Genomic DNA, 23284 nt, shown 5'->3' with positions numbered 1-23284 from the left:
TAGCCCTCATTTTGTTTATATTAACCTTAATATTTTTACTGATACATTTACCTGAATGGCAAATTCGTTCTCTGAGAACAGTTTAGCTGGGTCACATCTTGCACCATAATTAGATATCTACTGGCTTTCAATAACTGCTGTGAATTAGAACATTAAAAATTATTGTTACCAAATTGATTCATTATTTGTTAGCTATTTTGCATTTAATTGCAATACTTATAACTCACAGACTTCTAAAATGTTTCAACATCGTAAGTACTTTTTGACATATTGATCAACATTCTTTGCCTACTCTATTTCTTGTTTCAATCTGTATGGTCATCCAGTTCAACATAAAGATTTTAGGTGTCAAACAGCAATTTAAAAACATATCGACAACACTCCAATAAATACATAAATGGCTGCTTCTGATTCACCAATGGATGGTTACAGTGAGGGATCCAACATCTGATCCATGGGCAATAAATCAGTACATCAATCCAACCATCCATGGGCTGTCTCATACAGTATATTCCAATTTCCAAGTCCAGTGGTACTGGCTTCTGGAGATAATTAGGGTCTGAATAGGGAGAAAGAAACTCAAACTAACAACAGCCAAACCGTGACAATAGATATTTGCTTGTGTTTATAAACATCAGGGTAGTTAACATTGAACCTAATGGTTCTTGCTAGGATCACAATCTCCCAGATTAAGTTAATCCTTGAGTTGGGAAAAGAACCTCTGTGTTGACAATTCCTGCTAAATCAGCATGTAGAGACTGTAGCCTGGGGGACCTATTCCTCAGTTTTGGCTGGCACAACAGTTGTAGTTTACCTACCACAATGAATTGGTAACAGTCACTTAAAGCCGATCCACCTTGCAGCTGGGCTATCACAATGAGCTCAGCATGGAGCTGCCTTTGAAGATGAGTCAAATATTATAGAAACCTTATTCCTAGTCAAGGACACTAATTACTATAGAATAACACAGCTCTTTGCTTGAGTGGGATTTTAGCCTAGTTAAATCTAATAAGTCAGCCACTGTGTTTTACTTCTATAATTTTTATTTTCATTGTTTTATTGTACACCCTGTCTTGTATTTGACACATTCCCATTTCGCGCTTTTAATACTTTTCCAATCAACTTTCCCATTCATAAAAGGCATTTACTTTTCTTTCTCACTCTACCAAAATATATTTCTTTGAGTAAATCAATTGGTTTTATCTTTGTCGTTTATTGTTGAGCACACAAAACTCATCCTATGGAAACATTTTCTGCCATTATCACAAATAAATGTCATACACTTGTTGGGCATTTTGGTTCATATAGAAAAAGCTGATTACTTACAGGTCCTCCTTGGATACATCGTTGCACACTCAATAGCTGATCATTTCTGCCCACATTCAGTTTCAACTAGAAAATTTAATATATGGGAATTAAGTAACTGCAAGGATCTCTTGAGAGGGCTATGCTACATAATTAAGAAAATATTCTTCGACTTCTGGTTTGCCATTGCGGCGCCTGCAGATGCAGGAAGGCAAGCTCCATCTTCCGTGTCTGAATTTGTCCTGCTGGGGGACCCTAGAAAGGGTTGAAAGTTGCCCTGTAGGAGCGACGAGCAAGGAGGGGACCCCCCACTTGATCGCAGGAGGGCGGTGGCCCTTCTGTTTGATCCAGGGCAGCTCTCCAAACCAGTGGGAGAAAGACCAGCCATAGCAATATGGCTCGTCACTAAGCTGCTGACAGCCGAAGTCAAAATCACCACCAAGCACCTTTAAAGCAATGTGGATGAAACTGGGTGAGATCTGATCTTCTTTTAAAGACTTTAAGTATCTTTTCCTGTAAAAGCTACCCAAAGTATTTTTTCCCCTGTGAGGAGAGAGGGAAGGGAATTTCATCCTCTAAGAAAAGCGGTGACTACCCACCCAGGGGAGCAACTATAAGAACAATTTTAATCTAATTGGATGTATATGCTTTTGAAACTTGGGGACTAAAAGTTTTCCTATTCTTACTGGAGACATTTGTTTTTATCTAAAAAAAAGATAAAACTTGAAAAACTATTATAAAAACTTTGGACTTAAAAACCTTTAAATGGCATCAGTGACATCGTCTGGTGAAGTATGGTATTACAACTTGTTATTGATTAAAAGAGACTTGGCTTGAAGCCCAGACTCTACAAAAAACTTTTCTGACCTTGACAGATACCACCTGTGAACAACTCAGCTGCAAAGAAGGAACTTTGGGCAGTATATTTGGCCTGTTTGAACTATGAATGTAAACTTTTACTGACTTTTAGAGCTACACGTGGGAATTGCTTTCCTATTTCTCTACATGAGAAGCATTTGTTATTATACAAGATGCTCTATTACCTTGGACTATAAATTCTTACTTGACAAACAATTTCAACTATAAAGACCACCTATAACACGTGAAATAGATGTCCCATACCCAGTTATAAAAAACCCCCAAAACTATTTTTAATGTTTGATTCTAAAGTCTTCAGCTTAATACACTATCAAGAGATTATGGATGAAGATCAGGAAAAAATCCTTTCCATGTTGAAATCAATATAGGAAACCATTCTTTCAGCTTGTGACAAAATAAGATGCAACATAAAGGAACAAGATGCCAGCTTAGATATACAAACCCAGATCTTGACTACAACTAAAGAACTAACAATGCAGAAAATAACAGGAGAACAACTGAATACTAAGACAGAGGACTCAATTGACCAAGAGATCCAGCCAATGGAAAAATCAGAAAAGGGAGTGACAACACTGAAAATGGAAAAGACTTTTTACATAAATCAGAAGAAATTCAAGGAAAAGGAAGAAGCACAGATTGAATGGAAGATAAACCTATCAGGATAATTGTGGGAAATTGGAGTAATAGGGAGGTGACCTAATGAATACAAATGGGCTTGTTCTTCCAAAAAAAACTGCAACAAACTATCTTTCTTATTTCAAACAATATATATAATAATAGAGGGAGAACTATTTGATGATTTAAAAGCATTGACATGGAAGGCTAGTTGGCAAAGGAAGAAAGCCAGAGTAAGGCTGAAGAAAATTATGGTTTTGATTTATTAGAGTCAATTTCATATTACTAATTAGAGCAGGGGGGTCAAACTGCCGGCCTGCGGCCTGGACGCATCATCGGGAAACCAGGCCCACCCCATGGTGAAAAAGTTCCGATTCGTTGCGCAACATTATGTGACGTCGCGAGTTTGACATGTCTGAATTAGAGGGTTGATTATGACGGAAAATAGATAATTTTTAGAAAATAAAGTAACATTATAATTGAATAGCTAAGATGTGTAACAAGACTAATAGACTTTGGTATGAAAAGGGAAAAAGGGAGAAGTTGAGATAAGGGAAATTTTGGTCACCTAATTTAAAATATTTGTAATTAGTTGAAAACAAGAATTCTGTTTGCCTAATATGAAATAATAGAGATTATCAGAAAAAGACAGGGAATATTTGAACTTTTAAAAATTTAGGCCTAAAAGAAAAAAAATTATGTATACTATTGATTTATTGGTTAACCAGATAATACATATAATGGTTCTGATTTATTAGAGGGGCTACTGTATTATTAATTAGATGGTTTAATATGGTGGAAAATAGATAACTTTTAGAAAACCGAACAAGACCATACTCAGATAAGATGTGTACTTAGAATATTAGATTTTGTTTTGAAAAGGAAGAAGTTGAAATAAGGGAAACTTTGGTTACCTAAAGTTTGGAAATTATAAATATCAAATGTTAATTTGAATATTGATGGGAAATTAAAGCTTGGGAAAAAAGCAATCACAGGACATTGATTGTATATAAGGATTGAATGTAAACACAATTAAGCTATGCATAAGCTAAAAATTATTGATAAATGTAATAAGAATGTTTTTGATATTAAAGGGAAAAAAGAGGAAATATGTTGTAACTTGAGATATGTACTAGATTTATGTATGTTATTGAACTATTGATTAACTCAGTCACCACATTGCTTTTTAAATACTTAATTGTAAAATTAGAAAACTAATAAAATATGATAAAAAAGAAGATATTCTTTAAAAAACAAATGAAACAACTGTATGTTACTTTTAAAAAAAAATGAAGTCAAATTAGCACAGTGAATCAGTCATGTATGTTTGGATTAAATTTTGAAAACCTATTTTATAGTCCCTCAAAACATTACCTTCTGAAACAGATCAGCTCAAACTATTGTCTGCCAAGAAAATGTAATTTCCCTCATTTCAATATTCATATAAAGAGTCACCTGTCTGAAATCTTTGCATAAATTTAAAACAGCTAAGTAACCTTTTGTGGGAGAAGACTGCCTTCAGACAAATTCTGATGATGTATGTCTTACATGGTAAAAATTAACAGTTGTATGATGAAAGTGTACCACATGAACAACTGAGCATTTACATATTTGTTGTATTTATCGTGCAATCATAAATATATTACAGAGTACAAATATACAAACCTAAGAGAGATTGGAAAGCAAACCAAGAAAACTGTCAATGATGTAAGTAACAGAAGACAGCTTATAAAAGAAGAATAGCATATGAAAAGTTGTGGATCCATTGTCCCTTGTTTTAATAGATGCTCCCAAAATAGGCAAATGAAACATATTAGCTATCTAACTGTATTGCTACCTGAAACCACAACATACAACTTAGGACTCACCCCCCCAAATTGGAAATTGTATAAATAGGAATAAACATACAATTAATTCATCATTGCAGGGTCTTCAGAAAATCGAAGAAGGTGTAACAATTGAGAAAGATGAAATTATTACCTCATTTCAGGACAGAACACCCTACACATCTATGGATCCAAAATCAGCCATTTCAAGCCTCATTATATAAAGTACCAAACCTTGTCAAGCATATAAACATTTAATAAATTTAATCATATAACCTTTGCCTCTGGACTGACTTTCATTCTGATGGACAGAACAAACTAATCAAAGGAACCCTTATGGAAATTGCCTCAAGGTTGACTCAGCCTTCCATCCTTCCGAGGTAGGTAAAATGAGGACCCAGATTGTTGGGGGCAATAAGCTGACTTTGTAATAATGCCGCTTGGGGTGTGTTTGAAAGCCCTAATAAGCAGGCATATACATAGAATGAAGGCTACTGCTAAGCTTGTAAGCCACCCTGAGTCTTCGGAGAAGGGCGGGATATAAATGGAATTAAAATAAAAAATAAATAAAATATCTCCGGATTCATAGCAAAAAAAAAACACAGTCATGCAACATCTGGAAGCAATTGCCCTCCCACACATACAATCCAAAATGCAGATTCTGTTAAGCGTAACAAAACACTTGTCATAATTAAAAAAAAGGTTACTTGGAAAACGCAACACAATCAATAACATCTTTAACAGAATCAAATTCACAAGAGAAAAAGATATTCTTACCAGCAAACAGTGGTATACATATCTAAAAAACAACAACATATAAACCAAAAATTGCATCAACAAAGTGACAATCCAAATGCCAATAAAAAACTGTATAAATCTCACCAGCAGATTACCTGTTAGACTTTAGATTGGCCCCCATACCATGGAATCTCTCCAAGTATCCTAAGGCCTACCCACAATTCCAACAATTTAAGAAAGAGCAGAACTTATGTACAATACAAAAATGGAAAGATCGTGAAGGCCACTATGTAGGACAAAGAAGCACATACTGTTCATAAACAGCAGATAGCAGTCAGAAGACATAATGAACAGGCTTTAATTTTATGTTGCATAGAGCAATTTAACCACAAATTTAAGTGAGAAAGTAACCATTTTAGATCACTTCAAATCCAGCAGTACAAGAATATTCCCCAAAGTCAGGCATTGTGACAGATCAGCTGTTAACACAGAAAGAGATAAACCTGGTCTGCATTCTATTTAATGGGTTGGAGAATGTTCTGAAGAATAATCAAGTTGATACTAGGTAATTCTCCCTGTGATAGGAATTCTCCTGGCTATTACCATTGGTTGAAAAATAAATTCTCTAGTTACTGTCTGTCTAAACTTGAATTGTGAGCATATCTGGAAGAATCTACAAAGATGTAAAACTGAACAGCTGTGACCGGAATTCCCCAGCCCAGTTTGCTATTTTGACCTCCTATTAGCCACAGAGGAAATATCCTATAGTTATTTTGTGTTTGTTTTTCCTTTTGCAACTAACAGCAGCTCCAGAATGTGACTGAAACCACAAATCCCATTGCATTAAAGGAGGAACCCCTACTTCATAATCCCAATTGGGATAATTAAACTAGAGGATATTCCATGTAGCATGCAATAAATCCCATTCATCCAAAACGGTGCAAAATAATCATCATGCTGAAGCAAATGTAAAAGACAGACCTGGTCTATATAATCTTTGAGTTGTTTCATTTGTTTAATTGCAGTGGCCAAGTCTTCATGGTCAGTATGTTCTTGAGGAGTGTGAAGTCTAAGAGCATAGAGGAGAGTGATATATTCTTTGATCCTTTTAGAAGGGCAGAGCAGAAGTTCCTGTAAGCTACACAGCCAACATTTACATTTAATGCATTGATTACAAAAATGATAAATAAGCACAATCAAAATAATTTGCAAAGAGACTTAAATTTTAGAGTCAACTAACTCTTTAAGTAACTTAACTGCTTTAAAATCTTATCTATAAACTGCTATGATCTGCATGCTTGATATATTACTCTATTTTACTTTGCAAAGAAGATTGCTCTAATGTCAATGCCGCCATCATCACAACTTTAAAAGACCTCAGCACCAGATGTGCAGTTTGTTTAGCCCAGGGGTAGGCAACCTCGGCTCTTTTATGACTCATGGACTTCAACTCCCAGAATTAGCTGACTCAGGAATTCTGGGAGTTGAAGTCCATGAGTCATAAAAGAGCCGAGGTTGCCTACCCCTGGTTTAGCCAATAGGCCAAACTATCATGTCAAATACCTACCTACCTATCATTTCCCTTCCTTCCTGGGTGTGGGATACTCCCAAAATACATTGGGCCAGGTATCCAATGAAAGAAAAAGAAAGAAGGAAGAAGCTGGTGTTTATGTTCATTCAACTATGAGCCAAAACCTAGAGTTAAAATAGTTTTTTGCAGGCCAGAGAAGATAAGAATATGAAATGGAAAGAAATTAGTAGTGCTTCTGCTCCTACCCTCTATGCAATCGTAGAATGTTTCCTTTCCTCATATATGCAAGCAGATATACAGTACATATTTGCCAAGGCAATTGAATAGTGTGCATTTTCTAGACGAAAAAAGAATGTACTGTACTGATGTTATTCTGTGAATAAAACAAGGTTGAAGGGCTGGCAGTACTCTAACAGCTACCTGGACTTCCTTTGCAAATTGTTCCAGTTCAGTCAAAGGATTATTTATGGCTGACAGAGGCAGATCAAGAAAGTTCTGGGTCTTTGTCTTTCTAGAACTTTATGGATTAATCCAGTCCTGGATAAATTGCTCCTGAACAAATTTTCTGAAAAGCATTATTTGGTTGAGCCTAACTTTGCTTTTTTCCTTATTTACTAGGACTCCCTCTTTAAGTCAGAATTCAACCTCACAAAAGATATACTTAAACATTGAATAAAAGAAGACATGTGCCAATGTGTTGCTCCCAGGGCTATGACAATCCTTCCCTTATGAAGTTACCTTCTCATGGTGGTAACAACAGTCCGATCATGTCTCTTCAAGAAAGCACGGAATACTGGAATAGTTTCTCGGCACTATGGAAACAAGAGATTTGGATTACCATGATGGGAGCTGCAGCAGAAAATGTATTCAGACTATTGCCTTAATGAAGTTCCTAACACATTTTGCCTTCTTTGTTTCCCCTTTAGAGTTTTCCACAATGATGTGCATCCCTCTATATTTGGACTACACCATTCTCCACCAGTCTGCACCCAGATGTGTTGGATTATAAAGCCCATCGTTCCCAATCAACATAATGATGAGAACTAAATTGGCTTGAGAAGTTTAGGAATTCTCTGTGTAGGCACATCAGATAAGAACAAAAACCCTCTGCCATCAGCCATGGTTTGCATGTAACTTTGTGCCAACTTGAAACTAGGCATTAAACTGCAATTTGTGCCCTAATCTGTGGTTGTGTGTCATTATGATTGTAAGGAACATTTTTTATTTAATGGAAATAGATACCATTAATTCACTGAACAGCTCAAACTAGTTAAGGCCATCCAGTTCACAGGCAGGAATAATAAGGATAATACAAATAATAAGGATAGTACAAAGAAGAGCAACTAAGATGATTAAAGGCCTGGAGACTAAAACATATGAACGGTTGCAGGATTTGGGTTTGGCTAAACTAGAGAAAAGAAAAACTAGGGTGGATATGATTCCAGTATTTGAGAGGCTGCCAAAAAGAGGAGGGGTTCAATTTATTCTCCAAAGCACCAGAGGGCAGGACAAGAAACAATGCATGGAAACTAATCAAGGAGAGAAGCAACCTGGAATTAAGGAGAAACTTCCTAGCAGGGAGAACAATTAATCAGTGGAAGAACTTGCCTTCATCACTGGAGGTTTTTAAGAAGACAGTCTTAAAAACAGTCACTTGTCACTTGTCTCAAATGGTATAGGATCTCCTGCTTGAGCAGGGAGCTGGACTAGAAGACCTCCAAGGTCCCTTTCAGCTCTAATCTGATTCTGATTCACCATATTGATTATGCATCTGATACGGCAGGTATTGTTTTCCTTATATTTTCTTATTGTGTAATTTGATATCCCATATCGCTAAAATAAGCCAAGTGTCAATTCTGGAGATAAATCTGAAACAATCCTACCAAAACTGTCCCTTCATCAATTGATATTGTGTGGAATGGAAAACCTACATTGAATAGCAACTGGCTTATACTAGATCAGGGGTGTCAAACTTGTGACGTCACATGGTGTATTGCAACGTATCATGACTTTTTCTCATTGTTGGCAATGGGGTGGGTGTGGTTTTGGCGTGACGCATCCGGCCCATGGGCCGGCAGTTTGACACCCCTGTAACTAGATGAAAGGCGAACACAGCTATCAAAAAACAGGGAGATAGGCTACACAGTAAAATTAATTGAAATATCAAAATAGCTTATGAATGAGAAGAAGGAAGCCATGTTAATCCAGAGAGATGGACTGCATCACTGGGAAAACACAAACGCTGATATCAGGTTAGAAATGAATAGATTAAAAAGAAACAACTGAACAGCAAAAACCTCTTGCCATAATACATGCTGGCCTCAAGGGAGAGGAATCTGAAAATCCTCCAGGCATGATGGTAGGCAGCTTCAAACCTATTTTCTGGCTCCATTGAGATGAGGAGAATTCCAGTTAAACCTGTTGTATGCATGCTAGCCAAAACCAAAGGCTTCCATCACCGGCACCATTTGAAAGTGGTAAAAGGGAAATGTCCATCATGTATTTTAAAAGAATTAGCGAGAGTATGTTTAATAAAATAAGCCTGCAGATAAGAATAAACCAGATCTTGGGAGATTAGTGCTTTCTTACCTCATCTATAGTTTTCAGAATTACTGCATAGTTGTTGAAAAAATTTGTATATGTTTGAAACTGCTGGCCCAACTTAATGAATATGTCTCCTACGTTTTGGGCAGGGCTCCATTCATTAAACCTTCGTGTTAACTCAGCTAAAAAACACCTGTATTTGGAACAGACATAAGAAGGGTGTTTCTATCTTTCTATCTGGTTGCAGACAAGTTGCAACAGCTGGTGATGACATTATGTTTCTACATCTAAGGAGTTATCTCCCTCCCAGTTTCAATGAGGCAAGACTTAGGGCTTACCTTTAATGTGTCTGTCTCTACTCTAGTAGAAAAGATCCCAGTAAGGCTACATAAAACTATTAATTTGTGATATTAAATTTATCACAGGTAAGCTTAATATTCAGTTGGCCAACCTTAAAACATTCTGTTCCTAAAAACTGATAAATTTGGCACATACCCAAGTAGAAATCTGAAAAAGTGGTAGAATAGAAGCTGCCCCTTGAAAAATAGTTGGCCCTTCTGATTGCTGCTGTTCAATGCATATTTTATTAAGAAAATCCCCGGTATCCAGTTATCGCAGCCTGCCTTATACCAAGTGACTCCATGTATCTAGAATTACTACAGGTGATTATATATTAGAGCTATCCATATATAAACAAGAAACTCAGCTTTGTATAACCTTTAGCAAATTTGATACTTTGCTTGACCCACATTTGAAAAAAACACCTTTAAGCATTCAGGCAGTTACCTCTGGGAAATTTTGTTAAATCACCTGCATGAAGTTGAATGCTTGCTAATCCAGACTTGTCTGCAATAGTTGATGTTCTATCAGCCAGCAGCACCTGGCTAACCTAATCAGAGTCAGGCTTGAATGGCAGAAAAGGAAGCTAAGAAATCTCAGGGCTGTAGGCTAGATTTAGAAACTGGGGGAAAAAACATCTTGGAAAAAAGCAATGGCAAAGCACTTATCAAGAATACTGTGAAGAATAATCTAACTAGCTATTTATCTATCTCATTATCAAACCTGGGAAAGCCGCTGCCAACCAATTTACAAAGGAGAGGAGAGCTACTTAACTTTCTCAAATGTTCATCCTAAACATTATAATATAGTACATTAATGCTTTGCCACCCACTGTGGGGAACCACAGACTCCTACAATTCGAGCAGCCATTTAAATGAACTACCAAATCCATCCCCATCCCCAGTGCAGAAATCCAAATTAAAGTATCACTGATAGCTAGCCATTCATAGTAAAGGGGAGCTCACCATCTCCCTTATTGGTTCCAGTGTTGATCTGCTGTTGCCATTAGGAGGTTTGTTCTACGTTCAGATGGAATCCACTTATCTTTTCACATTCTAAGATTATAGAGATCAGACTTTGACTTTGTGTGGTCACCCCTCTAGGTATTGGAGAAGTGCTTTCATAACCACATAAAACCTAATATTGAGCTATGCAAACCATTTGGAAAAATTCATTTTGTGAAGAACATTGATGCACGTGAAGATTCCTGTTTGAAGTGTCGAGGCAACCCTGTCAAAAGGCAGTGGGGTTACACCAATGGCTTGCTTTCTCAGGTTGTTTGCTTGAATGGACACATTTCTGCAGTGCTGGGACTGCTGGTGGAAGTGAGGTGCTTATTTGTGTGGTGATGACCAGAGAAAGCCCAGCTGTACCAAGCTTCCCAAAGGATATGACTGCATCGGTACTACAAGAGGAATCCTTCACTTGTGCCAATGTGTTTTGCACAGATTTTAGTTTCCAGTCTTCTAATCGTTCTTCTTGAACTTCTCCATACTTCTCCAAATTTCTCTGAATTATTCTTAAGGTGTTCCAAAATGGAGGCGCTCGGAACTGGAAGCAGGGCTGGGGTTTAACTTGTACAGAAAATAGTGGCCCTACTACTTTCTTTCATTTGGAAATTGACACAGTTGCTCCTGATCTGAAATGTCCAGCTTCCAATCCTGCTTTTCACTGAAAGCAAACACTTGGGAGTCATATTCAATGTATACTCCTCTTTATGGCTCTTTAACAAACCAGATTATAAAGCAGTTAGTTAACCGTACTGGAACACAGAGTTCCAGTTTGAGACAGCGGTTAAGGCATTAGAAACTGGGAGACTGTAGTTCTAGTCCTGCCTGAGGCACAGAGACAGATGGATGATCTTAGGCCAGGCATGTCAAACTCGCAACGTCATGTGACGTCGTGCGACGTATCACAACTTTTTCCCCATTGCCGGCAATGGGGAGGGCGCGGTTTCATTGTGATGCATCCGGCCTGTGGGCCGGCAGTTTGACATGCCTGTCTTAGGCTATTCACTCTTAATCTTAGAAAGAGGCAATGGCAAACCACTTCTGAAAAAACTTGCCAAGAAAATTTGTCCAGGCAGTCACCAAGAGTAAACACCGACTCAAAAGTCCGTCCATCCATCCATCCATCCATCCATCCAGATTACAAAGAAATTATGTCTACAGGAAATTTATTAGTCACTTCAAATTATTATATTTCCAAACCCTTGAGTATTTATTAAAGCTGGGTTGCTAGGAATTGGCTTTGTTTTATGTCTAAAACTTTTTAGTAATGGAATGGTTCAAAACAGTCAATGAAATATACCTGTTTACTTGTAAAATGTCCAAGACATCAGAAAAGATGAGCTGAATACTTATATCACTTAGGATGGTCTGACGGGATGCCAGTGCTGCTTTTAATGGTTTTACATAGATATCTTTCACAATTTCCAGAATGCGGACGTAGTTTCTCTCACTTAAGAGAAGTTCTCTGGCAAAGCTTTGGCGCTTCTCTATCACATCTTGAGGTTCATCTATCTAAATGTCAAAGAAAGAAACAATTGTTTTTTTTAAAAAAAATGTGCTTATTTTAACCACCTAAAACCTGATGTAGTGCATTTATATCCAATTTCTGGCTATGCAACTTAGAAGCTTCTTTTCATATACCCATATCCAGATATAGTCATATATATATATAAGGAGATTCAAGCATAATACTATTACTTCAAAAGCCTCTTCAGATTCAGCACTACATATGCTTACCTGATATTAAACCTTATTGGGCTTTACTTTTGAATCAAAATATATAGTACTGCTAGCTATTTGTTCTCATAAGTAAGACATTATACAGTTCATTCATCTCAATATGCTATGCTATTTTCAATATGCTATTTAGATATTTGTTTGCATGAGCTATTGAAATAAGCTAGTATTAGCACTGATGATGTTACCTAATTAGGGTAATGAAACATCTGCAAGAAAACAAGCAAGCTCAGAGAGCACCAAGGACCCCTATTGAAATAACTTTGGCTTGCACAGCACCAGCTAAAATAGGCCACTTTAATCACTAAACTTTCCATGCTGGAAACATATACATTATACATTAGTTCAATTTTATGAATTCTGAAGCAGAGAATTAGAGTGCAAATATCTTTTTAATAAAATTACATATTACCTTCCTTTCAATACTAGGATATAAAATTATTCTAACAATACCATCTCAATAAAAAAAATTCAAGTAATGATCCATCAAGGACCTCAAATCTCGTGACAAACCACTTATCTTTCACTTTGTCAAGAAAAAGGTTTTGAACAGAATAAGGACAAACAAAATTACAGGAGTAGTGAAAACCCAACACTTGATTCTTTTGTACCTTAAGTACAAGCCCTGATTCTGAAATGCCCTCAGTCAAGAAATCCTGGTTTCCAAGTTCTTCATTCTCACATTTCTTCATGAGGAAAGATGATAGAAATTCCAGGCGGTTTCCCTAAAGAATCATACAAATAAATACTTAAAAGAATATGCCTATCGTTTCCTTTCATGCAGATACAGCCATTGCCACATCAACTAGTAAGAGAGGAAGTACAGATAATGTTTCAACTATTTCCTTTCATTTTAATAAATTAAGTCCAGGCTGTACCAGAGTAAAAAGTTATGGCATGATTCTACATTTTCACGAGCTAATTCATCTTGAATAATTTCTCCCACACAAAACATAAAGAAAGGCAGTGAAAAAACATGACATTAACAAAATGGTCAAGTTGGTACTTCATTATCCCATGCTAAGAATAGTGGCTATCATGCGCAGGCAGCATCAGTGCGAAAGATGTGGAAAAACATATGGCAAATCAGCTTCATTCAGCTGTTTAAGGAAGCTTCCTTTTGGCAGTGTCCTCTGCAATACAGTATTGGTGGCAATTTGTTCTCAAAGCAACAACAGTTGAGAGCAACTGTTCTCAGGCAGACTGTAACAGGGCACCGTGTTGACCTTTATAAGAGCCCAGGGACAGGAACATACATTTTGGTTGGCTGCTCAACAAAGAGAATTCTTCTTCATTAGCTAAATTAAATTAAAGCTATTTGCATTGTGTCAAAAAATAGAACTCCTAGCATTTTTAATCACTTTCCTGCTTATCACTGCATGCATCTTAAGTCTCGGGAGAAGTACAACTCTCTTCAGCTGTTGTCTAAAAATACAGCTGCGTGCAAAAAAAAGGAAGAGATTAACATGTCCTTCTGTTTTTGTACATACAGATGACTGTGTATACAGGTGCTGCTTTGTAGCTGTGGCACTGAGTACATAAATGCCATAGTGCTGGAGGCACCACAGAATCCTATGTGAAGTCAAGACGCATGGTCTCTGTGCTCCTTTATAGCCTTCTGTGTATAATCAACTTATGAAGATAATCAGCTTATGAAGAGAACTGTAAGAAACATTAGGTAGATCTGAGATGGTGGGTTTCTGGTCTGCTAAAATGGATGCTAAAATCAGTCACTTGGCAACATAGATGCTGCCTTTTCCTGTTCTGCTCACATCCCCCTAAAAGCCTTTCGGAAAAGAGACTATCCGACTAGTAAGTGAATTCACAAAGAGCTTTATCCTAAGCACTAATAAGAACATATTTAAGCAAGAAACAGCAGTGCTAGGGGAAATACAGTGGTGTGGCCCTCTTAGTGATAGTTTGTGCGTAGAGCCAGGGTTTCAACTCCTGGTTTTCAGGATCACCATAAGGGAGACAACCCACCAAGTTGTCTTAAAATAGTACAATGATGCCAATGGAAGGACACCAAATAAGCCCTGAAGTCCAAACTGATGCCATTGCAACTTATTTTTAATATATAGTGCTTTAAAAGATTACACTTATCATACGTGATTTCCTCTTGAGAGTTCAACTAATCCGTCAGCCAAAGTCTGGATTATTCTTTCATTGTCTTGAATGTTGGACCAATTCACAGTATTAAACATAACTTGACCTGTGTACAAAATATTGGTTACTTTAAGATGTCACAGGGTTGCTATCTAGTCATTTCACAGTTTTGTTTAAAGGGGGACAAAAATAGGAAATCCCTTTGTAAACTAGATTACTTGGATATTCTAATTACCCAGTTACTTGCACCTGCACATATACAGATCCAGACAGTTACTTGGCAGCATCTAGTCAAATCTAGCACACAGCTAATCAGCATTGAACCTGATGAGTATTTGAACAGAAATCAAACTCAGCAATGAGATTTTATACATACTGTAAATAGAGAGCCACTTTGCTATAGTGATTAACATACCAGGCTAGGAAACAGAAAAATGAGTTTAGGTCCCACCTAGAGCATTAAGCCAGCTGGGTGACCTTGGGCCAGTCATTGTTTCTCACTCCTAAAAAAGATGCAAGGGTAAAACTGCAGCAGCATGTCCAGGCTATTGCCAGGAGTCAACATTGATTTGAAGGCATGCAAGCATGCACAAATACACAACACACACAAAAATCCACATATATAATGTTAACCCAGGCGTCTATCTTTGTAGTAAACCGAGCACCATTGCTAGAGAGAGAGAGAGAGCATTTTTTGTACTGACAATAAGTCTACCGTGTCCAATGGAATTCTTATTTCAGACATACATAGAAGACTACAATGAGAAAAATTTACCAAGAATTTTGCCCGCCATGTTCTTTTGCAAATCAAAAAAATATGGACTCAGCTTTTTCCTGACAACATCCAGTGCCTCTTCCAGCAACTCAGTGAATCTGAGCCATATTTGCAGTTTTACTTCAGTGAGGTACAGCAACGGAGGAGAGCTTTCTTTCTGATTTCCCAGCCATTCACTGAGGACTGTAATAACACAAAAGTCATTTCCCTCTCCATGGACTATTTCTTATGTTCCAGTCACTCCCCTTCCCCCACCCCCCCCAAAAAAACAGAATTATCCAAGATTTGGGGAGAATCAATATGCTATCAAATGGGAAACTGCTGATTTTGTTTTCTGTATTAAAACCCCCTGGAAAATAAAGCAATGCTGCATATAAATGATGTAGTAGGAACATGGTGGCTCATGAGGTTAGATTAGAACACTGAGCTGATGTTCGGCAGCCTCACGTTCAAGACCCGTTGCTGCTCAGGGCAGGGTGAGCTCCTGTCACTTGCTCCAGTTCCTGCCAACCCAGTGGTTTGAAAGTGGGCAACTGCAAGTAAATAAATGGGGGACCACTTTGGTGGTCAACATCATGGAGACACATAAGGGCAATGATGATGTCACTGGCAAATCCTTTTGCCACGGAAGCACTTTGGTATTTCCAACATGGAAGTATTAGTATTCATGATGTAGTTAAATTTGTTTCTCTTTCTTCCAGTTTCCCCTGTTCAAAACCTATTGCTTGGACTTCTTGCAATTTAATAACATGTGGAAGAATACATGCATCTTACAGAGAAAAGTGTTTTACAATGGCATCTTATAGTTCATCCAGCAATTTCAATTGTCCTCTTAGTATTGCTAAGAAGATCTAGAAGAACCTGCTGCTGCTTGTTTAGAGTCTTTCAGGATCCCATTACAAAATACCATTTGCATCTGTTTAATTGTGCCAAGTCAAATCACTGATCCTTAAACTTGATACATCAGTTTCTGATTGGCAATTGTTCTTTGCTAGCAAATGTCATTGCTCTTTTCTAATCTATTAGCAATCTCATCCCCTAAAAATGTAAGCCATATACAGTATTGATTCTGCTGAGGCTTCTGCCTGGGCCCAGCAACTTTGAGGAAAATAAGATGGGATGCAGCTGATTTAAAATATGGCCACCAGTCAAATATCTGATGTAGATCTTCCCAAATATGTAGGAATTTTCTCCACCTACTGTGCTGATAAGACCCGGTAGCTATTCCGGTAGGAGTCCTGAAGAATGCTCCAGTGAGACGAGTCAGCTGTGAAAGCATCTCTTTTCCTGCCTCTGAAAATGAGTAAAGTAATCGTCTAAAATGTAGCATGCATTTGAGGATAAGATGTTCTTTGGAATGTTGTGGATTAGAGCTGGTCTTTTGTGAAGGAAAAATGGTTTCTTCTGTCATGTTAAATTTGGGGTTTTTTAAATTTTGTTTATATTAGGATATTGGGACCGTTTCTTGACTTTCAAATGGTATTTTGTTATACAAGCAGTCCTGGACTTACAACCGTTTGTTTCATGGCCATCCACACTTACAATGGTGCTGAAAAAAGTGCCTTATGATTGGTTTTCATGCTTATGATCGTTGCAGCGTCCCTACGGTCACGTGATCAACATTCAGATGCTTGGCAACTGGCATGTATTTATGACAGTTGCACTACCCCGGGATCACGTGATCGCCATTTTTAACCTTCCCAGCTGGCTTCTGACAAGCAAAGTCAATGGGGAACGCCAGATTCACTTAACGACCGCATGGTTCACTTAACATGCTTCATTTAAGTGTAGCAAAAAAGGTCATAAAGTAGGGCACAATTCACATAACAACTGTCTTGCTTAGCAACATAAATTCTGGGGGGGTCAATTATGGTCATAAGTCGAGGGCTGCCTGTAGCTACAAGGCAAGATGTGGAATGTTGAATTTTACATATGTTGATGAAAAATGTAGACCTCTGCTTGGCTCTTTTGCTGGTAACTGGATTGGAGACATAGTTACTTATTTGATTTGCTGTTGTTAAGAAGTAGGTTATGAGATGAAGAGTTTTATATTTGTTAGCTAAGAGAAGGTAAAGGGATTAGGGGATTGTTTACTGTCTACTTGCTATGAAGAGGGTGGGGAGTCATTTCTTTAGGGAGAAGGTGTTTTTTTCCCCTTTACACATTTATATTCTTGCTTTTTTTTCTTTTAGTCTTTATTATCTTTGATTGTTCAATTCAAACTTTTAATAAACATTATTTGAAAAAAATGTAGGATATAGCAATTGCAACACTAAAATAAACATCAGCCTAAGAGTGGATGAATGCAGTTGCCTGTTCCTGCTGAAGATGGGAAAACACATGCTCTGTATTGAGCAATGAATAGTCCACAAGAAATGTGGTATTACTTTTTCCCAATTTAATTTTACTGCCTGTTTGAAAGAATAAGGCGAAGGAGATCTTTCCTTGACCTAGTTACTGTGATCTCCCAACATCGCTACCCCTTCTGGAATAGATTCACAATGAGGTGTTATGGCCATTACAGAAAAAAACCCACTTGGGATAATGTTTCTGTTGATTGAGCCTGTACCACATCACTCTGTGTGATATGTACAATACTGTGATAACAATACTATGTGGAGGTGGAAATCTCTATAATGGCCTGTGAATAATATTTTATTATTTCACAGGGTGATAAAGACTCTTCACAGGACACCCTATAAATAGGTGGAGGAGAAAGCTAGGGCATAAGAGAAAATTGGATTTCTGGATTTTTTATCCATCAGACTTCTTTCTTTTTTAATTTCAAAGTGAAAAGACACACAAACAATATTTTAGTCTTTGGTCCGTGAACCAACTCTTAGGATCTTTGGCTGTTGAAGACCAATTCTGATACAGCTGAGGATAACCCAAATGTTTGCTAGGTGAAGCTAAATTAAATGAAGATATACTCAGGGGTATTGGGGGAGGGGGGAGTTGGAGATCCCAAAACAATCATACTCACACACACACACACACACACAAGTCTTGGGGCTTCAATCACATGGTTACAGCCAACATATTGACTTTTTCATCTATGTATGCCTCTGGTTATGCTTGTACTGTGGAAATGACTGGAAAGCATGAGTAAGTGGCAAAAACGCCCACTTTCTGGTTAATATCTAAAAGGCACAACCCAAAGGAAAAGGGTTTGGGAAGGAAGAGGGAAGAAGCAAAACCATTCATAGTTTCTGGCCAGCAATTAACCAGTGCATAACATATGGTAGCTCCTTTGAAGCCCAAACAAATCAAAGGAGTTTCCTGTTTGATTAGATCTATTGTAAACAAAGAGAAAGATGGCAACTTTTCAGGGTGGCAAGTTGGACTGACCTGAAGCTGCCAGAGGAACAAAGAGGTCTATGCTTCCCCCTTCTTCTGGAGACATAATGCAACTTTTTAAGTGCTTCCAAAACTCTCTCACCTCAGGTTGAAGAAGATTTTGGGTGTTGACTGTGTAACCTAAATAAAATTAAGCAAAGGATGCTTTTAAGGTGAATGGACAATATTCAGGGTTCCAACTGTCTTGAACTGCAAAAAGATCCTCCTAATTATACCTCACCAGGAAGTATTGACTGATTCAATTTTTCCCCCCTAGAAGACGTATATAGTAAGTAACATGCCAGACTCTGATTTTCCTAACTTTACTCTCGAGATGCACAAACTCCTATGATTTATTATTTTTTTAAGAAGTAAGATTGAAACAAAGTCATTCTGGCATTATTGAGTTGGAGCCTATCTCTTAACTTTAGAGCCACAACAATCTTTTCCTTGTATAGGAAATGTGTAAGAATTGTCCTGTTTCCCTCTTCCTGCTCTTTTTTGTATATATTTTTAGATTCTAATCAAACTGAGGCAGGAACCAGCAAAACCTTTATCCTAGAGCTCAGGGCAAGGATCTCTTGTTACACTCAACATAGTAAATAAGAATTTTGTAAGTTTTTAAATCTTGGGCTGGCAGGGGGAAAAAAACCTTTTCTTTGTGTTTTCTTCTTGTCTAATACTTTTTTCTGTTCTACTTTCCCAAATATTCTTTTATTTGATCTCTGTTTTGTTTTGTTTTTTAAAAAAAAGTAATTAAAATCTAATAAATCTAATAAAAGACTGACGAAAGATTAGACTTCTATATGAAATACTGTTTGTATTTTTCCTAAGTAAGGAGATATGCCTTATATTGAGCAATGGAAGCACATCAAGTTACTGGGAAGTGAAAAAAAATGCATTTTTATACCACTACACATTTCTATCACTAAAAGCCGCAGAAATATGTAAGACTGATGATTGAAAACTAATTATGAAAGTTGTGATTATCAAATATATCTTGCTATACTTTATGGTCTTTAAATGTCAGTGCAGGCAAGGGAAATTTAGAGAAACATTAGGTCAAGTAAAAAATAATCAAATTTCCACACTCAGAAGATTTTATAACCTCTTAATCAAAAAAAAACCCACAAAAAATGTTGTAAGAAGGGAAATTTATCATCCTGGAATTTCCTACTCAAATTTGGAATTTGGTCAGTTTCAGATCTGATCTGGTTTCCTATTCCTCCATTCCCTAATCAGTTCTCCATTATTTGCTCCAGTATCTTTCGACCAGAAATGTTTTTAAAACCTATACTTGACTACTTCTGTACTGTACATGGATATGTTTGCTGGTTTCTGCAGGGGTGGTGGTGGGTGGTGGTGTTGCTGTTGGTAATTTAAAAAAAAACCTTTTAACAATAATATTTCATATAGTTATCTTTTTTCTGGAAGAGGTTGTTTCCCATAATCAGCTAGAAAATAGGTAAACCATTATAACTTGCAATATAACTCAGAATCTAGGAAATTCACTTCCACGTATTTCAACTCTTCTGTGTAATATTTCAGCATGAAAGATTGTGTCAGCTACTCAAGATTCTTATTATTTTATCTTAACTTTACCTTGAAGCAAGTTAATCTCTCTGGAATCTCCATCACTAATTATCCCAATACTCTTTGCTATTTGGCCATCCAAGGCCTTTTCTACTGAATGAATGAGGCTTTCCAGTGTGGTCCCCGTATGCTCATACACTACCAGAACCACACCATGCTTAACACTGTCCACAACCATCTGAAATAAAATTGAAAGAAAACAACAAGTAAGAACATAGTTTTCAAATTAAAAGAAAATGTGTTTAGCGCAGTGAATGAAGTGAATGAAATCTATCAGTCCAAAGACATTCTTGCGTTGTTATATATTTGAAGTTCTTGTTAGTAGATAGGATTCACTTTTATGACTAGAAGAGGAAAATGTTAAAATTATATTCACAAAATGAATTACTCATAGAAAAACAGGATTGAAAACAAAGTTGGAATCATCAAGTCCAATCTGCTGAGATTGGTTCCACTATTAAAGTACTCTTACTCTCAGGATATTTTCCTTTTCTATATTCTGCCTTCCTATAAATTAATTTATCCGTGATTCTGATCCATATACTCTGGTATAAAAGGTCTATTTTATTTATTGGTTGGTTGATTTTTATGGCAGTTCTAGGTCACACTATACCCGGCAGATTAGTTAAAAAAACCAGTACATTAAGACTGCTACAAAAATCATAAAACTACTCATCATGGTATCCCTATTCAGTTAGGGCTAAGGACTTGATGGAATAAGACTGTTTTCACTTGCTTACAATGTCACATGTAGCTCAGTGGAGAGATATTTATAAACTAAGTTATTGCTAAGAGGTCCTGCCACCATGTCCAACTTTTACTTCACAAAGAGATGAAGACTCTCCCACCACTAAGTCATGTTAACAATTTTCTAATCGCCAAACTAGGAAAAAAAGTAAGACTATTGTCTTGGAAATAGTCTAATAACTATGCTTTGTTATGTCTCCTTTTCAAAGCTACTTGCACTTCTGATGCTTAGGTAAGTACTAAAAGAATTCAAAGAATACCCCTCTCCCACATACACAGAGTAAACCACGTATCCCTGTTCATGCTAAGCCACAACTGCAATTAGCCAACAAAAAACTATTATAAACTGTGGTTTACTCTCCTAAACTATTTTTAAATTCAATATTGTAATAAAATAAACCACATACAAATATGGAAGAGTGGAAACAAACCCTACCATTACATGTGTATGCACAGTTTAAACAACATACTACCTGTTTTAGATGGCATCTTTCAAAGTTTATTAGTTTTTTTTGTGTGTGTTTTTTAAAAATCCCATTTATATCCCGCCCTTCTCCGAAGACTCAGGGCGGCTTACAATCTAAAGCACAAATCAAATGTGCTTAGCAATAGCCTTCATTCTATGTATATGCCTGCTTATTAGGGCTTTCGCCCCCCCCCAAGCGGCACTAGATGGTCTTTCTTCACTATTTACTTATGCATTAGAAGAATGCCCACCACAAAAATGAGTCAGAAGGCTCTGTCAATCAGCAAACCAACTTTAACATACTTATTCAGCCTTTAAACTCTTCAGCACAAGGCAAATATTTGATGGAAAAGACTACGGAGAACTAACTAGATTTCTTTCTGCTTTTCACTCTCCCCATTTTTAGCTCATACATTAAATGAGTTATGAAATATATTTTCATTTTGTTTCAGTCCTTGTGTTTTGTCATATTTCACCTAGCAAATTTTCTGTTGTTCGATTGGTTGGATATATTTGATGCATCTTTCCTCCTTATGTGTACAAAACAGAAGACATCTCATTCAGTCCCATGGGGGAAAGCAGGAAAGATGGATTCCATGAAGTTTTACCTCATATGCAGGCACGTGGGAAGATATCAAGACCAGGTGTGGATGGAGCAAATACTTCCCATTGGGGTATCCTTGGGAAATAGGCTGACAAAATCTGTGAGACAAGGTAAGACAAGAACTGCTACAAGTAATGTTCCTTCTGTACAAATAAAAAGTTAATATTACATTTGAAGTTTTATGATTATGAAGATCACGGTCAACAGTGGCAAACCTGTGCAAGCTCTGGATTTATGGACTTAATATCTCCAGAAGATAGGTTTAAGATACAGAAGGATCTTGACAGACTTGAACATTGGGTACTATCTAACAAAATGAAATTCAATGGTGAAAAAAGTAAGGTTCTATATTTAGGCAAGAAAAACCAAATGCACAGGTATAGTACCTTGCTCAATAGTAGCAACTGTGTGAGGGATCTCGGAGTCCTAATGGACAATCACTTAAATATGAGCCAGCAGTGTGCTGCAGCTGCCAAAAAAGCCAACACAGTGCTAGGCTGCATTAACAGAGGGATAGAATCAAGATCACGTGAAGTGTTAATACCATTTTACAATGCTTTGGTATGGCCACACTTGGAATACTGCATCCAGTTTTGGTCACCACGATGTAAAAAAGATGTTGAGACTCTAGAAAGAGTACAGAGAAGAGCAACAAAGATGATTAGGGGACTGGAGGCTAAAACATATAAGGAACGGTTGCTGGAATTGGGTATGTCTAGTTTAATGAGGAGAAGAACAAGGGGGGACATGATAGCAGTATTCCAATATCTCAGGGGTTGCCACAAAGAAGAGTCAAGCTAGCAACCTAGAACTAAGGACAAATTTCTTGACAGTCAGAACAATTAATCAGTGGAACAACCTGCCTCCAGAAGCTGTGAATGCTCCAACACTGGAAGTTGATCTTGCTGGCCTGGACTGAGGGGGTTTCAATTTTATTTTAATTTTAATTAATTTTAATTTTAATTTTAATTATTTTAATTTTAATTTTAATTTTAATTTTAATTTTAATTTTAATTTTAATTTTAATTTTAATTTTAATTTTAATTTTAATTTTAATTTTAATTTTAATTTTGTTTAATTGTGGGCTAGTCTTATTTAATTCTATTTTAAAGTGTACTTATTTGTATTGTTTT

The 23284-nt window shown here is 36.9% G+C and overlaps 1 protein-coding gene across 1 annotated transcript in view; it reads right to left on the bottom strand.

The window, feature by feature from the left end:
- The window catches only part of ECT2L (epithelial cell transforming 2 like), a gene marked incomplete at its 5' end in the record, with an annotated part of 41229 nt that overhangs the window by 6879 nt on the left and 11066 nt on the right, over positions 1 to 23284 (bottom strand). The window contains 13 exons of the mRNA XM_081346749.1: positions 52 to 137; positions 1327 to 1392; positions 6345 to 6501; positions 7633 to 7706; positions 9484 to 9631; positions 12088 to 12299; positions 13136 to 13249; positions 14633 to 14736; positions 15406 to 15588; positions 16606 to 16698; positions 18754 to 18882; positions 20344 to 20512; positions 22156 to 22249. Of these exons, the coding sequence (XP_081202875.1) occupies positions 52 to 137; positions 1327 to 1392; positions 6345 to 6501; positions 7633 to 7706; positions 9484 to 9631; positions 12088 to 12299; positions 13136 to 13249; positions 14633 to 14736; positions 15406 to 15588; positions 16606 to 16698; positions 18754 to 18882; positions 20344 to 20512; positions 22156 to 22249 (1629 nt within the window). The remainder of the gene's footprint in view (positions 1 to 51; positions 138 to 1326; positions 1393 to 6344; positions 6502 to 7632; positions 7707 to 9483; positions 9632 to 12087; positions 12300 to 13135; positions 13250 to 14632; positions 14737 to 15405; positions 15589 to 16605; positions 16699 to 18753; positions 18883 to 20343; positions 20513 to 22155; positions 22250 to 23284) is intronic.

Source organism: Vipera berus (assembly GCF_964194415.1).
Source record: "Vipera berus genome assembly, chromosome: 1".
Taxonomy (NCBI): Eukaryota; Metazoa; Chordata; class Lepidosauria; order Squamata; family Viperidae; genus Vipera; species Vipera berus.
This window is presented reverse-complemented; position numbering and strand designations above follow the sequence as displayed.